This window comes from Rhipicephalus microplus, chromosome 9, assembly GCF_043290135.1.
Source record: "Rhipicephalus microplus isolate Deutch F79 chromosome 9, USDA_Rmic, whole genome shotgun sequence".
In the NCBI taxonomy this organism is placed as follows: Eukaryota; Metazoa; Arthropoda; class Arachnida; order Ixodida; family Ixodidae; genus Rhipicephalus; species Rhipicephalus microplus.
The window spans coordinates 102,033,323-102,047,457 of record NC_134708.1 but is presented as its reverse complement, the minus strand read 5'-3'; the positions used below and the strand labels follow the sequence as shown (position 1 = coordinate 102,047,457).

The 14,135-nt window shown below is 45.4% G+C and overlaps 1 protein-coding gene across 4 annotated transcripts in view; it reads right to left on the bottom strand.

Annotated features, from left to right (window-relative positions):
- Positions 1-14,135, bottom strand: part of LOC142772072 (uncharacterized) — an 88,960-nt gene that overhangs the window by 9,383 nt on the left and 65,442 nt on the right. For 3 of the 4 annotated variants that reach the window (XM_075874174.1, XM_075874172.1, XM_075874173.1), the window contains 3 exons: positions 13,062-13,385; positions 11,523-11,904; positions 6,886-7,229 (listed from right to left, as the gene is read on the bottom strand). In XM_075874174.1, the coding sequence (XP_075730289.1) occupies positions 6,886-7,229; positions 11,523-11,904; positions 13,062-13,385 (1,050 nt within the window). The remainder of the gene's footprint in view (positions 1-6,885; positions 7,230-11,522; positions 11,905-13,061; positions 13,386-14,135) is intronic. The other variant, XM_075874175.1, reaches the window with a different exon arrangement.

The window sequence follows — 14,135 nt, the reverse complement described above, 5'->3', positions numbered from 1 at the left end:
GTGCGATAGAAAGAACTCTGGAATTAGTGTCTGTCCTCTTCAGACCCGCATTATGATTCCGTTGTCAGAAAACCGTGAAATTCGCGGAGCATGATTTCAAGGCACTTAGTAATATATTACATGAAATTAATTGAATGAATGTGTGGCTTCACGCGAGTTTCTCTAATTAAGGTAATGAGTGTGCAATTAATCATCTACTTATCCTGCTACCAGCCAGCTTCAGTACTTGCATAAGTAGAAATCAATCTTAGGCCTGAAAGGCAAGCGCAGTTTTTTTTTGTCGTATTGGTTTCAAGCGGGGCAAAATGAAAACATTGGTCCTGGACCACGGCATGTCTAACAATCGTCGAATATGGTAGTGTCGTCGAACATTGTAGAAATGCGCAGCACATTAAAAAAAATAAACGCCAGGGCTGCACAGAAGGCGTCACACAGTCACTGCCAAAGCTACAGAAGAGCGGCCTTTCGGAGCATTTTCTAATCACTCATCGAGTAACTGCCGCTAGCACATTTGCTTGGTGCCAACTACGGCACTAATAATAAAAATTTTAGGGTATAGGCTAACAATCGCTAGGGTATTTTTCGTGATTCTTCAGAAAATCATGGTATCTGCTAAACTATTGCGAGTAATTTTGTGCCAATTATTCATGCGCCGGCTGATGACGTTGAGGAATTATGGCTTAAAGGGCCAGGCCACTCACCAGGCCCAAAACCAAATTTTAGTTAGACAGTTTAAGTAGTTGGGTGTCCGATGAGGAGCATTTCGCCACAAAAATTTTTCGAATCGGTTCATCACGAGCGGAGAAAAGAGGCTTTTTGAAGCGGCGCGGAACGAGGATGAAAGAAGGCGAACTCGAATCCCTTGCCGCTCCTCCGCGTAGCCTTCGCAAGCCAAATCTCTTCCCCACCCTCTCCAGCATCTCACCATTGGATGACGTGCGCATGACGTGCCCAAACAAGCCCAACCCCCGAAGACCCGAGCAGCGTTGCTTTGTTGACCAGCGTTATCTTGTGGGCTTCTGCCAGTTTCTGCCGGATAGTTTGAAAACGCTGGCTTAGACGCGGTAGAGTAGATGAGCACAATGAGTGCGTGAGCGCGTAGGAGCGTTCCACGGCGGTCGTCTGCTTAATGCGCTGACCGCGGGGACACGAACGCATGCGAAACGCTGGCACCTTAGCCCCGCATCTCGTAGCATTTCACGGAAAAAAATGAAAGAAAAACGCGTACAATTTTTATTGCGTCTCATTATTTATATTAAGTTTTATTAATCTCTTAAAGCAACAAATACATAAACTACGCATGTTGTGTTACATAATTTTTGCCATGTCACGTGGTATACTGTTGACAACGTCAGAGCAGACTCGTCTACGTAGAGGACCAATGTCACTGCATTGCCGTGTACGTAGAGCTATTCATACGCCGACGTCATTCCCTCATTGTCTACGCGTGCGCCGGCAGAGGGGAGGGGGAGCAGCTTTTATCTTATTTCACCCATTCCTGCGGCAGGTAGCGTTGCAAAGTTTGGCAGACGAGATCATGAACACCTCGTCTACGCATTGCGCTTGTCAGCTGAAAGTTGACAAACCTGGTGAGTGGCCCTTTAAGTGGGTATGCGCCACAGTTACTAGCTAAAAAAAAAAAGCTTTGTAATAGGTTCGAGCAATGAACGACCCACTCATTACGCTATTCGCATTGTGCGATGACTGCTTGTTGTTTCGCTGTTTTAAAATACTTTATAAGTCGCATTAACACGATTGCTTTCCTGAAATCAAGCCTACCCAAGGCAAGTTTGCCAAGTCCCAAGCACCGGTGATGTGTGTCATCGCTGTGTGTTCATAGCGACCTAAATCAATGTACTACGTGCAAAAGCAGTAATAAATATAAAAAAACCGCCGTAGCTCAGTTGTAGAATACTGGGCTGGCCCCCTGCCGACCCGGATTTGAGCCCCAATGTGTCATTGGTGCTAGGTTTTGGACACCGGTTACGGACAACGGCGGTGGACAACTGCGCGTGACCCGAGTTGTGATCTCATAACAGCTTTCGCTGTAAAACACGCCATGATAGGATGATGGTGAAACGCCTTGGAATGTAAAATATATAGTGTGTTATTGTTCAGGAGTTCGCCCTTTCAAAATGGCGACCCTTTCTCATTCTCTTTATGATGAAGTCACCCACCTTGGGCGTGAGCAAGTTTTAAAGCGAGAGTGGGCATGTGGTCGACGAGCCAACCACGAAGGCCGAAGCTAAGCGCCAACGAACGCAAGACTTGAAAAAAATATATATAGAGTAACGACATAGCCCCATGAAGGATGGGCAGGTGTTTCGCTCTTGCGACAGTGTCTGTGACATTGAGCGGAATGGATTTTTTTCGCCTATGAGGGTGCTCTCATGCCAACGATGTAGGAGCTTGGTAGGCGGGCTTTTTCAAGTGTAACTTTACGGTATACACCAGGGGCGTAGCTAGGGCTTGGTACTACCCCCCCCCCCCCCCCCGAGACATTTGTTTTCAGCATAGTATAGAGAGTACTCCCCCCTCCCCCTTTCTCCACAAAAATTTGTGGGTACGGCCCGGCTGTGGACAAATTTCACGAGGAGAACGCACGTCGTGCATCACACCTTAGCTGATACCGAAGCCTTCACTTCGCCTTCTTTTTTCCCGCACTCGCAGCTCTGGTGCAAAAAGCGTGCTCTCAGTGTCACCAAAGCTTGAGCACATAGGATGGACCATCACTCCTAGGCGCTATTTTCCTAAGCCTGCACGGAGAGGATTGTTGCACACATATATGAAAAAATCCAAGACCGGCGGCGGCGGACAACTACGGCGCTGCGCGAGACGAGAGTTTCGATCTTATAATGGCTTTCGCTGTAAAACAAAAACACGGGAATTAACAAGGCCACAAGTGCGTTCGAAGTTGCAAGCACGAATACAAGGCGAATTTGTGTAGTGCCCATCTTTCCCATTGTTGCCGAATGACTGCAGCGCCAGAGACGCCTACAGATCATTTTCGGAAGCCATATGCTTTAGGAAAGTCTCTTTTGCGTTTTTAGATAAAAGCAGGACGCATAAAATTCAAGGATACCACTTCGAAAATTCATTTGGCGTGCGGGCTACTCGACAAGGCTTTCCTTTCCCGTCAGATGCTACGTCGTTGTATACAAAACTGGAAGTAGTTCAGGGCATGTGTTTGTAAAAACCTGAACGTTTATTAGTCGCACTCCCTCATGGCGTGTTTACGACGTTAGAACGTCCGCTATACGCGTGTTCCGATAGGATAACGCATAATAATTGTGGTTTTACATTTTGCAAAGCACATGGATATGAGAGATGTCGCAAAAGAGTTCTGCGGCTAATTCGAAACAGGCGATCTATGAATTTTGTCCGCATTGAAATGCGGTCATGGCGGGAAACTTGAACCGTTGGCCTCGATTCAGCAGTGTGACAACCAACGTAAGAAGTTATCACAGGTGAAAGCTTTAATACGCAATGGAGGGCAATAACGGAACCACCGTTCAACATCACATGATGGTGAACCTAATGAGTTCCCTACAATACAGAGAAATCTGGCGCTAGTTACACTGGAAGCTATCATAGAGTTTTCTAGAATCACTGGGCGCCAAGATCGTTCAGCCGCCATGGAAATGATGGGCCTTCGTTACTTCGTTACGTTAAATGATGGGAAATGATGGGAAGGATGGCCTGTGCCGTGTGTCCTCGTCTTGTGTCCCCGTTTCTCTGCGCTATTTTCTGTCGTCACAAGGCCATGAGCATGCTATGAGCGTAGCATGTAGTCATGTTTTATATGACACGCATGTCATTATTATTATTATTTTAGAATGTGTCATTTACCTTCGTCTTGCATTTACGCCAGGAAATACCAAATTCGGTAAATGCGAAGCTAGTGAAACGGCCACGTACGAGCCGTCATGAGCGTGATATGTTGTCTTTTTGTTACATGACACGCATGCCATAATTATCATGCTTGCTTCACTCATATACTTTTGTCATTCATCACATCGTGTAACACCGAATTCGTCCTATGTGAAGATAGCGAAATGACTGTGAGCGCACTATGAGCGTAGCATGTAGTCATGGCTTACATGACTCGCATGTCATGATTTCCACGTTAGGGTCTGCCGCATATGTTCACCATGCAGTCATGTCATATCTTGCCAGTTTTGCAGTATGTCATGTGAACGAAACAACCGCAAAAGCAGCAAGACCATGAAATGTATATCATGACAATCATGACATACATGTCATGATTTTCAAGTCATATCTAGTCAAGTATGTTCTTCATACAGTCATGTTATGCCATACAAAGCTTGGTATTAATACCACTATCTAAACGGCCAGGAGAGCTAAAAGTCCTAGGCGGCTGGACAGATCAGATAGATAGATAGATAGATAGATAGATAGATAGGGAGGTAGATAGATATATAGATAGACAGACAGATAGATAGATAGATACGGTCAAAATCACCGTATATTGTTAAGAAATGCTTCGCCTTTAACATTCCGTGTGGTGTTGCATCAGTATCTCTGTTTGGCCAGCGTCAGTGCAGTCACTTTTGGGCCCATGTCAAAGAGACCCATATCACTCTGCGAAGGGAAGGGACAGGAGAATGTTTTGCTGAGCAGGCCGCTTCAGAGCGCGTTTTGGCCAGCGTCAATACCCTGACAGCAAAAGAGCCGGCGACAACATGCAGGAAGCTCCACCAGTGATTTTATGCGTGAGGTTTCTGCGGAAGCCGCATGAACTTTCCTCATGTGGCGGCCACGGCTGATTCCTTTACACTGCGCCACGGCCTCAGAATGCGCTCTTGACGAAATCGAAACGTGCTCCTTAGAGTTACCACGTAATGGAAGTAATTCATAAAATGAAACATAAAAACAGGACTATGCTTATTCATGTCGTATTACCGTGTAATGTAGGAAAGTGCACTTGGTATATTTGTCACTTATTATGGTATTGTGATGTCCAGTAGCCTGTGTTCCAAGGCATAATGATAACATGTGGCTCAATAAGGGTATGTATAGCAGAGGTCTCAAACACGTCGTCTGGTGCCCTTTATCTATAGAAAACTGGTACATGCATGGTAATTTTCGTCCCATATTAAAATTTTGGTTAAGGATGTTCATGGGCTTTTATATTGCAATGGACTGCGGTTTTCACCAGAAAGGAAGTGTCTCAGTGTTTCGGTTGAAGAGGTAATTTTGTATCAACCTGGGGCATCCTCCGATGTACGCTTTTCTCGTCGTCCCGCTTCGGGAGATAATCGGGGAGAAGGCGAGGAAAAAATGAAAAGCCCTGTTATTGTTATGTACCCCCCCCCCGCCCCCTCACACAAGCCACTTGAACTTTCATTACTGTCCCGACCCACTCAGAATAAATTTTGTGAGGGTGATTCGTTAACTGAATGTCTGCCAGATCGTTAGAGTATAGCCTTTAGCATATGCTCCTAGCTTCATTTGAGGGCACATTTAACGCTCCTCGGCACAGATCGTCAACGCTTTCCACACACCAGAGCAAGACAACAGTAACGACAGATGCAGATGAGGGAGCTGATGTTAGTAGGCCGCAAATCACGGTCCACATGGCGTCACGTCAGGCTGCGTTGACACGTCGCTGAGAAACCATGCCATCAATAACAAACTAGTGTCTAAGAGAGTGGTGCTAAAATATATATTAAATGCATCGCCATGGACCATTACATTGTTCTGGGGGATCCCGACACTGCTTTTTTTATTTAGAGTAACAATCAGAAAATATTTCAAAACCATGGCAGTATTCTATCATAGGGACACTAAATTGAGCTAATAAATCATTTTCAATTAACGAATCGCACTTTGAGAATTCTAATAAGAAATCTACAATGATAAATTGTAAACGAGAAAACCAAGCTAAGAGTTTCTTTTAAACTTCACGACAAAATCGCAACGCTTGAAGCCACGTGTTTCAAAGTGCATTTTTTCTCATGTTTAGCGACACTGGCTGAACGAAATTTCCTAGAATGATTTTGCGAGAGGAGAATTTACTTTATTTTTCTGATTAGGAACTACCATCACCTAACAGGCGCCGTCAAAATCTATGACTTCACGACGTTCAATGCGGAAATTCCAAGGTGGCGTTGTCACCCACACGCTTTCTTGCTTCCCAAGCACCTTGTAGCGGTGAGACTGTATCGCTGTTGTGAAATTTTAATTTACGAGTAGAAGAACAACGCGTCAGGCCTTCAAGGAACACACAGTGAGGTAACAGCGAAAACTGGAAGTCAGTCTACGTAGAGTTATTCGGAGGCTCTGCTGGACAGTTACTAAGGTATTTACAACGCCGTAAATTATTTTAAGTTTTGCGAAGCAGAGAGGCACCCAATACGCCATTTAATCATTTTGTGAAGAAGCGAGGTACCCGCTACACATTTGTAGATAACTGTGCAGTTGGTTGAGGCACTTGCCGATGGTGATGAATTTTACTAAGGCACTTGTAATGTTTGTGGAGTATTAAACTACAAAGCTGTTACGGAATGCGCATAGCGTGATGGCTGGTTTGTTGTTTTACTTTTGTACTACGCTAGGTTACGCACGTTGACGTGATTTTTTGCCCCAAACGACGTCCCTTTAAGGCCTTTTGCGGAGAAGTTTGAAGCAATAGAGTAGCTTTGTGGTGGAATACTCAGCTTCCACATTGAGGGCCTTGGTTAAAATCTTGCTCGATCCTCCATATTTTTCGCTCATATTGCGCGGTAGTTGTTGCCAACCTCGGTGGTGGCGGGCAACTACGACACAAATTGTGACTGTTGTGGCGATCTCATAACAGCATTCGTCGTCGAATCAGTGTTCTGTTTAGTGTCCCTTTTAGGTTGGCCGGCTTCAGTCACTCACTTGCAAGAACGAAGACGTCCTCGGCGATCGTGAGGGTGACCGCGACAGCTTGTCCCTGAACAGACTCGGCGAGGACGGACTGCCCGACTTGCGGCCCTCTTCGGCTGGTTGTTCCTGCGCACAAAGCTTGACAGAGGGTGGCGAACGCGGCACTGCTTGGTCGGCCGAGGCCTGGCGATGACGATGGTTGCCTCGCGGTGGTTTCTCGACCGGAGCCACGCGTGGAGGCGGTGGAGGTGGCGTGACTGGTGGTGGCTTGCTAGGTGACTCTGAGCAGGGAGTACCACCCGGACCATCATCCTCATCGCAAGCATTCGCCGATGGTTGGCTTGTCTGCGGAAGACCTGAAAAGCTCTCGTTAGATGGAGCGCCCGCTCTGGACCCAAGATTTCAAGTGTACACGAGGCACGCAGGTCTGTTGCTAAATGCGCCAGTCTCAACAGGCTAACACCCTCCACCTTATTGCCTTAACAAGCTCAATGGGAGGTACTGCTGCAATATTAGTGGTGAGTGCAATTAGGATTAGCTGCTGAAAGTGCCAAAATAGAATAAGTGACAGTTACTTTATCCAATACTAACAGAAGAACAGGTGAAAGCCTATCTGAAAAACCTAATACAAGAAAACGGAAGAAAAAAATTTGCCCGGTATCTGCATGTTACACCGCAAATGTCGTCGAAAGGCGATAGTCTTGCATCTGGAGAAAGTGAACAAAACGTTTATTTGACGGTCTGCGCAAGAAAATCGGTGAATGGTATACTGGAGGCGCTGCGTTACATTGGTTCGGGCGTGCAGCGGGGGCGAACGAGCGCATTAAGCCACGTCACACGCGAGACATGAGCGCTATCTGGCAGTTATCCTGGAAATGGGGGCGCGTGCCGTGCGGGCCCATCTCTTAGGTGATAAAGTGTAAAACGCAAGGCGACGGGTAGGTGCCACCACCGTGTCGTCTTAGCAAAGGGTTGGAAACACTTGCCGTTTCATGCAAGCGTTGCATGGCCAGCGCGGCGTTATAAAGGCTACGATACTTAAAATTACTTATGTATGCCTTTTCTAGTAAAAAAATACACATAAATAATATTGACGTGTTGTTATGGTGCCTCAAATATGCGCAATGATTGCTCTTTAATTGACAATCGCACAAGTATGAACGGTGACCCTTCAGCAGTATTGGTGGGCGCTGCGGATGGGATCGGCCGTTTGGAGTACTATTTGTTCACTTTGGTGCCGTTTGAGTTACCGGTAAGGGTGGACAAACAGAGAAATGTACAGACAGACACAAAATTTTTGCGTCGAAGGTCACGAAGAAAGACTATCATCTTTGAAAAACAGAATGCAAGAAAGCCGGCTTGTTCTCGAATATGCCCCTGAATTTTCGAGTCAGTCAAACAGCGTGAATGATGGAACCCCAGACTTCCCTTTGTAGCTTGAAAGATTCCAGTCATTTCTGCGAGCGGACGGACACGGCAAAGGGTTAGGCAAAATGACGACATTATTAGTGAGGAGTCTTAGGTATGAAATGGGACTGGCTCGCTTAGGATATAGTCGACTGAAAAAAAAAATTGGCAGATCCCAAACACACTGGGAATCAATTATATGCATAGCACCAATGAGACAGGTGGATGTGTCCCAATAAAATCAGCAAAACGTAACGCGGTGGACGTAAATTAAGCCGTACATCACTACCATGTCATAATCATCGTGTTTCCGCATGGTATTTGTGTTCATGGTCCATTCACATGATCTATTACCAAATTTGGTATATGCGAAGGTAGCGAAAAAGCCGCGAGCAAGTTATGAGCGTAGCATGCAGTCCTGTTCTACGTGGCACGCATATCACGATTACCAAGTCTGAACGTGTCATTTACCGTCGTGGTCTATGCACGTCCCGGAATACAAAATTTGGTGTATCTGAAGCTATAGCAAAATGGCCGCGAGCACGCTATGAGCGTAGCATGTAGTCTTATTATACATGACACGCATATCACGATTACCAAGTTTCGACGCGTCATTTACCTTCTTGGTGTATTCACGTCACGTGATACAAAATTTGGTATATCTGAAGCTGTTGCAAAACGGCCGAGAGTGCGCTATGAGCGAAACATGTGGTCACGTTTTACATGACATGCATAGTAGTACTATTATGTTTGGACGTGTTGATTGCAGTCGTCTTCTTTTCACGTCACGTACGTGATACCAAATTTGGTATATGTGAGGCTAGCGAAACGACTGCGAGCTCATCATGAGCATGCTTGTTGTCATGTTCTTGCTGACGCGCGCGTCTTTATTTCATGTTTGGACGTCCCATTTACGTTTGTCGTGTATTTACGTCCCGTAATGCCAAATTTGGCATACGCGACGCTAGGGAAACGGCCGCGAGCGTATCAAGAGCGTAGCATGTAGTCATGTTTCACATGACACGCATGCCATCATTATCATGTATGCATCAGTCCTATACCTTTGTCATCCATTCACGTCACGTACCACTAAATTTGGTATGTGTGAAGCAAGCGACACGACTGCGAGGGCAAAATGAGCGTGGCGTGTAGTCGAGATTTACGTGACATGCATGTCATGATTTCCACGTTAGAGTCAGTCACCTAGCCCCACCGTGGTGGTCTATTGGCTAAGGTACTCGGCTGCTGACCCGCAGGTCGCGGGGTCAAATCCCGGCTGCGGCGGCTGCATTTCCGATGGAGGCGGAAATGTTGTAGGCCCGTGTGCTCAGATTTGGGTGCACGTTAAAGAACCCCAGGTGGTCAAAATTCCCGGAGCCCTCCACTACGCCGTCTCTCATAATCATATGGTGGTTTTGGGACCCCACATATCATCATCATCAGTCACCTATGTTCGCTATACAGTCATGTCATACCATACCAGTTTTGCAATATGTCATTTAAGTGAACCCTTCCCCGCAAGAGCAGTGAGACCATGAAACGTAAATGATAACATTCATTACATGATTTTCATGTTATGAATAGTAAGTTATGCTCATCATACACTCATGTTGTGGCATACTAATTTTGCTATGTATACCGCTATCAAAACGGCCAGAAGAGCTATAAGTCATAGCTAAAAGACTTAACTGGATACGGAAAATAAAAGAGTAGGTCCGAAAATATATATGCAGAAAACTAAAGTTATGTGCAACCGTCTCCACGTAAAACAACACTTTGCGATTGGTGGAGAGACGGGAGAAAGGCGATACGCGAAGCAAACCAAATTGTTACTTGCACACCGAAGGAGCTTCAGTAATATCTTCTTGTCTGAGATTCAGTCAAGTCTAACGATACTTGCAGATTTTAAAGTACTCATCTCATAAAAATGCCAATGTGTCCTATGTAGCATTCTTAAGCTTACACTAGAGGCGCTATTATCATTTATGTAATAACTGCGTGATCATGTTGCCCTTATAGAGTAAGAGACCTACGAGTATGATCAATACCAATATCGTGATTGTTTTCAGGATTTTGGGACATAACTGTACGTGAAGCCATTTCTCAGTGGCAGCAACGGCATCCTGCCATGAAAATTGTGCGGAAACAAACAACGTCGGATCTCTTTAATAAAGCTAGTTATCAAAACTGGTTCCTAGTTCTATACCAGAACACTTTAGTGAAACAACAGTATTGCAGAACAAAGCTTGAGGCATACCAGGGTAACTGAGCACTATCCATTAGAAACACTGGAGGATCCATAGTAAAATATTAAAACACCGTTGGAAGCCACGCTGTTTGTAGTACAGCACTGCATTTTTAGAAGATTTTTAAATAGGTATCTGCTTTGCTGAATCAGGTTTGTTTGTGAAAAGTAGCTTTTTAATCCGGTGATTGTTTTGCCCATTTCTCACTGAATTATGGCAGATCACTGCTGTCACCGACGAGAGATGGTGCTACGTCACTAAAATAGCGCTGTGGACTTGTTTGTCTGTAATTATCCTTAGACATGAGCACCTTCCATATTCTTTCAGCCTCGTTGTAGGAAGCTTCCATCGCTGTTGTATCGATAGTTTGTTTTTCGCAATTCTTTCATGTTTTATGCGGATGGTTGTGTCTACCGAGTGGCAAAGTAGGTATGTACCTTGTCTCTGTGACTGAAATAAACGTTTTTGTTGTCAGTAGCGCCTTTGTGTGAGTAGCATCTTCCATAGTCTTTTTTTTTTAATGCGAAGCTTTTCTTAGCGAACTTCGGTTACCTTAGGCGTATCCATCCGTCCATCCATTCCACTCCATTCCATTCCATTCCATTTTATTCCATTCCATTCCATTTCATTCCATCCCATCCCATCAATTCCATTCCATTCCATTCCATCCTATCTATCTATCTATCTATCTATCTATCTATCTATCTATCTATCTATCTATCTATCTATCTATCTATCTATCTATCTATCTATCTATCTATCTATCTATCTATCTATCTATCTATCTATCTATCCATCTATCTATCTATCTATCTATCTATCTATCTATCTATCTATCTATCTATCTATCTATCTATCTATTCACATATCTATCTATCTATCTATCTATCTATCTATCTATCTATCTATCTATCTATCTATCTATCTATCTATCTATCTATCTATCTATCTATCTATCTAAGTAAATGACTAATTGATATCCGAAAATGTATGTACCTGCAGGGGACGATCCAAATCCGACCCTCGAGGCAATGACTAGCCTCTCGGCATCCGAGTCAGCCCTTGACTGCCCGTGTAGGCTTCTTAAGGCGCCCTGGACGATGGAGGTTTCGAGGTGTCTCAGGGCGACCGGCTGGGGCTCTCGCATGTGCACAGAGAGGTCTTCGCTGCGCGGTCGCTGAACGGCAACGTCCTCGACGCCACTAGCTCGTGTGGTCAGCTGCTCAGACTTGGTCTTGTGCGTCGCCCGTATCGATGGCAGCTCGACCGACGGCACGCGGTCGGCGTCGCGCCGCTGTCTGTACCGAGAACGCGTGCCTCCAAGGATGTCGTCGGCGTCGTCGTCGCCCAGCCAGGATGCCACCGAACTCTCCAGCACCTTGTGGGTACCAAAGTACTATTGAGCCGAGCCGGTACATTCGGTGTCAAAAAAGCTTTGAGACAACAAGAAGGCTTCCTATTGATGGTTACTTTGCGGCAGACGTGCTACTTTACGAACACACGTGGTGATGAAAATTCTAGGTTGGCTCCATGGCTACATTATCGCTACCTGTGATGATTTTTAAATGGCTACTTTTGGCTGCCTTGTGACTGCTTCAATATTGAAAAAAAAAGAACGACTTGTTTATCTGGGGAAGTGTTGCCTAAGCGTGGCATCCACGCAGCTCATTGATAATGTCATGCCATACCTACGCATGTGAAGCGGATGAAGTCCGTATGGGAGAGTATACATATGCGTACATTTTTTTTTTCAAATTAAGGCTGCTCAATGTTCACCGCTTTTCATCGTTGCTTGTGTTTCTTGCGCAGGCTGAAATAATGAGAACACACAATGATGCCAAGGAAAGTGTAGCGGATATTAATAGAAGTTTTTACAATGTAAATGTGAAGAACGAAATGTGGACGAAATCATAACATGCCGCTGGCAGGATTCGAACCTGCGACCTTTGAAGAACGTGTCCAATGCTCTACCACTGAGCTACGGAGGCGGTCATTCCCCCGTTCACATTCTATGTTGTACGTACGTACGTACGTACGTACGTACGTACGTACGTACGTACGTACGTACGTACGTACGTATGTATGTATGTATGTATGTATGTATGTATGTATGTATGTATGTATGTATGTATGTATGTATGTATGTATGTATGTATGTATGTATGTATGTATGTATGTATGTATGTATGTATGTATGTATGTATGTATGTATGTATGTATGTATGTATGTATGTATGTATGTATGTATGTATGTACATCCCCTCTTTGTTTTTGCGTTGTAGTGGGTGAGAACTGATTTCGCACCATAAAGCAGGGTCAAGCGTGCAAAATCCTTTGGAGATTAGGTATTTGGCAGTATTCTCCGATAGTTGTGTAAAGATCGGGAGGCATCGAGGTTATATTCTTTCGCGGACGTTGTGATTCAATCATTGATTAGTTATTTTTTCCTGGGTTAAGCATAATTGCCACATTCGTGACTGACCACCTGATTATTGTGCTGCTGCATTTTGAGACATTTTTTTTTTCACTCCATACCTTGTGGTAGCTGATCTGGAAGTCCTCATCGCTGAACGTTGTAGTCGAAGATGATCTCCGTGCCAAGGTGGCAAGGTCCGCATCGCTGAGAGGCGCCGCGATTTGTTGCCTTCTTCGGGAGAAGGCGAACGTTGTTGGCGAGATCTGCGTCACGGAGTCACCAAGGAAGTACGGTTCGATGACCATGCCCGGGGGACTGATACGCCCTGCCGGACCCAGCACCCTGAAGGTCGAGTCGAGTTGTTCTTTGGAGCTAGCATTTCGCTGCGGGCGATGACTTTGCCCACTTGTTGGCGTCACCTTGTTCTCGGTGACGAATCCAACCTGAAAGAAACCTACTCTGTTGTACTGGAAAGTGCGATTCGATAAAGGGTTACGCAGTTTACTTAAGCGTATTCGATGCGTATTTACACGCGGTAAACGATGTAGGAATTTAAGTGGATTGTGATAAAATCTGAAGATGTATAGGCGAAGGAACGCGGTTTTTAAGGTGGTTTGGCAGAGCTTGACTTGGTGCCTTCGAGATGCTTGTGAAGAAGGAGCGTGAGAAATGGGGTTGGTTGACGCAGCAGTTGTCTCCCAGGCGAGGACACGAGCCCGATTGAGGTATGCACACAGAGAGAGGGCAGGTAAGTGGCTGGCCTCTCTAATCGCTCAAGAATGTGGGGGGGGGGGGGGGCGCAGTTTGCTCCATGCATTGATTTAATAAGTAGGGGGCACTGCGGTAACACTCCCCCCTCCCACCATCTCAAGACGAGCACTGCGCCTGGCTATGCACACGAATATGCTAGCGTTTCCACGAGACATATTCTTCGTCCCACCATTTCAAGCCTTGACACTGCGAAGGAACGCAACTGCATGAAGCTGTACCGTACTTGAGAACGAGATTGGCACTTCTTTCACATCAAACATAACTGCTCCTGCGTGGCATGTCAATTGGCCTCATGCAAAATTGCTGCTGTCAGTAGGCCGTTGTGTGCATCCCGCCTTGTTATAGGCTCAACCGGTGTGCAGTAAGCACAGTCTGCGCGTGCTTACGTATACGTATACGTAGAACGTATCTACGTAAAGTAT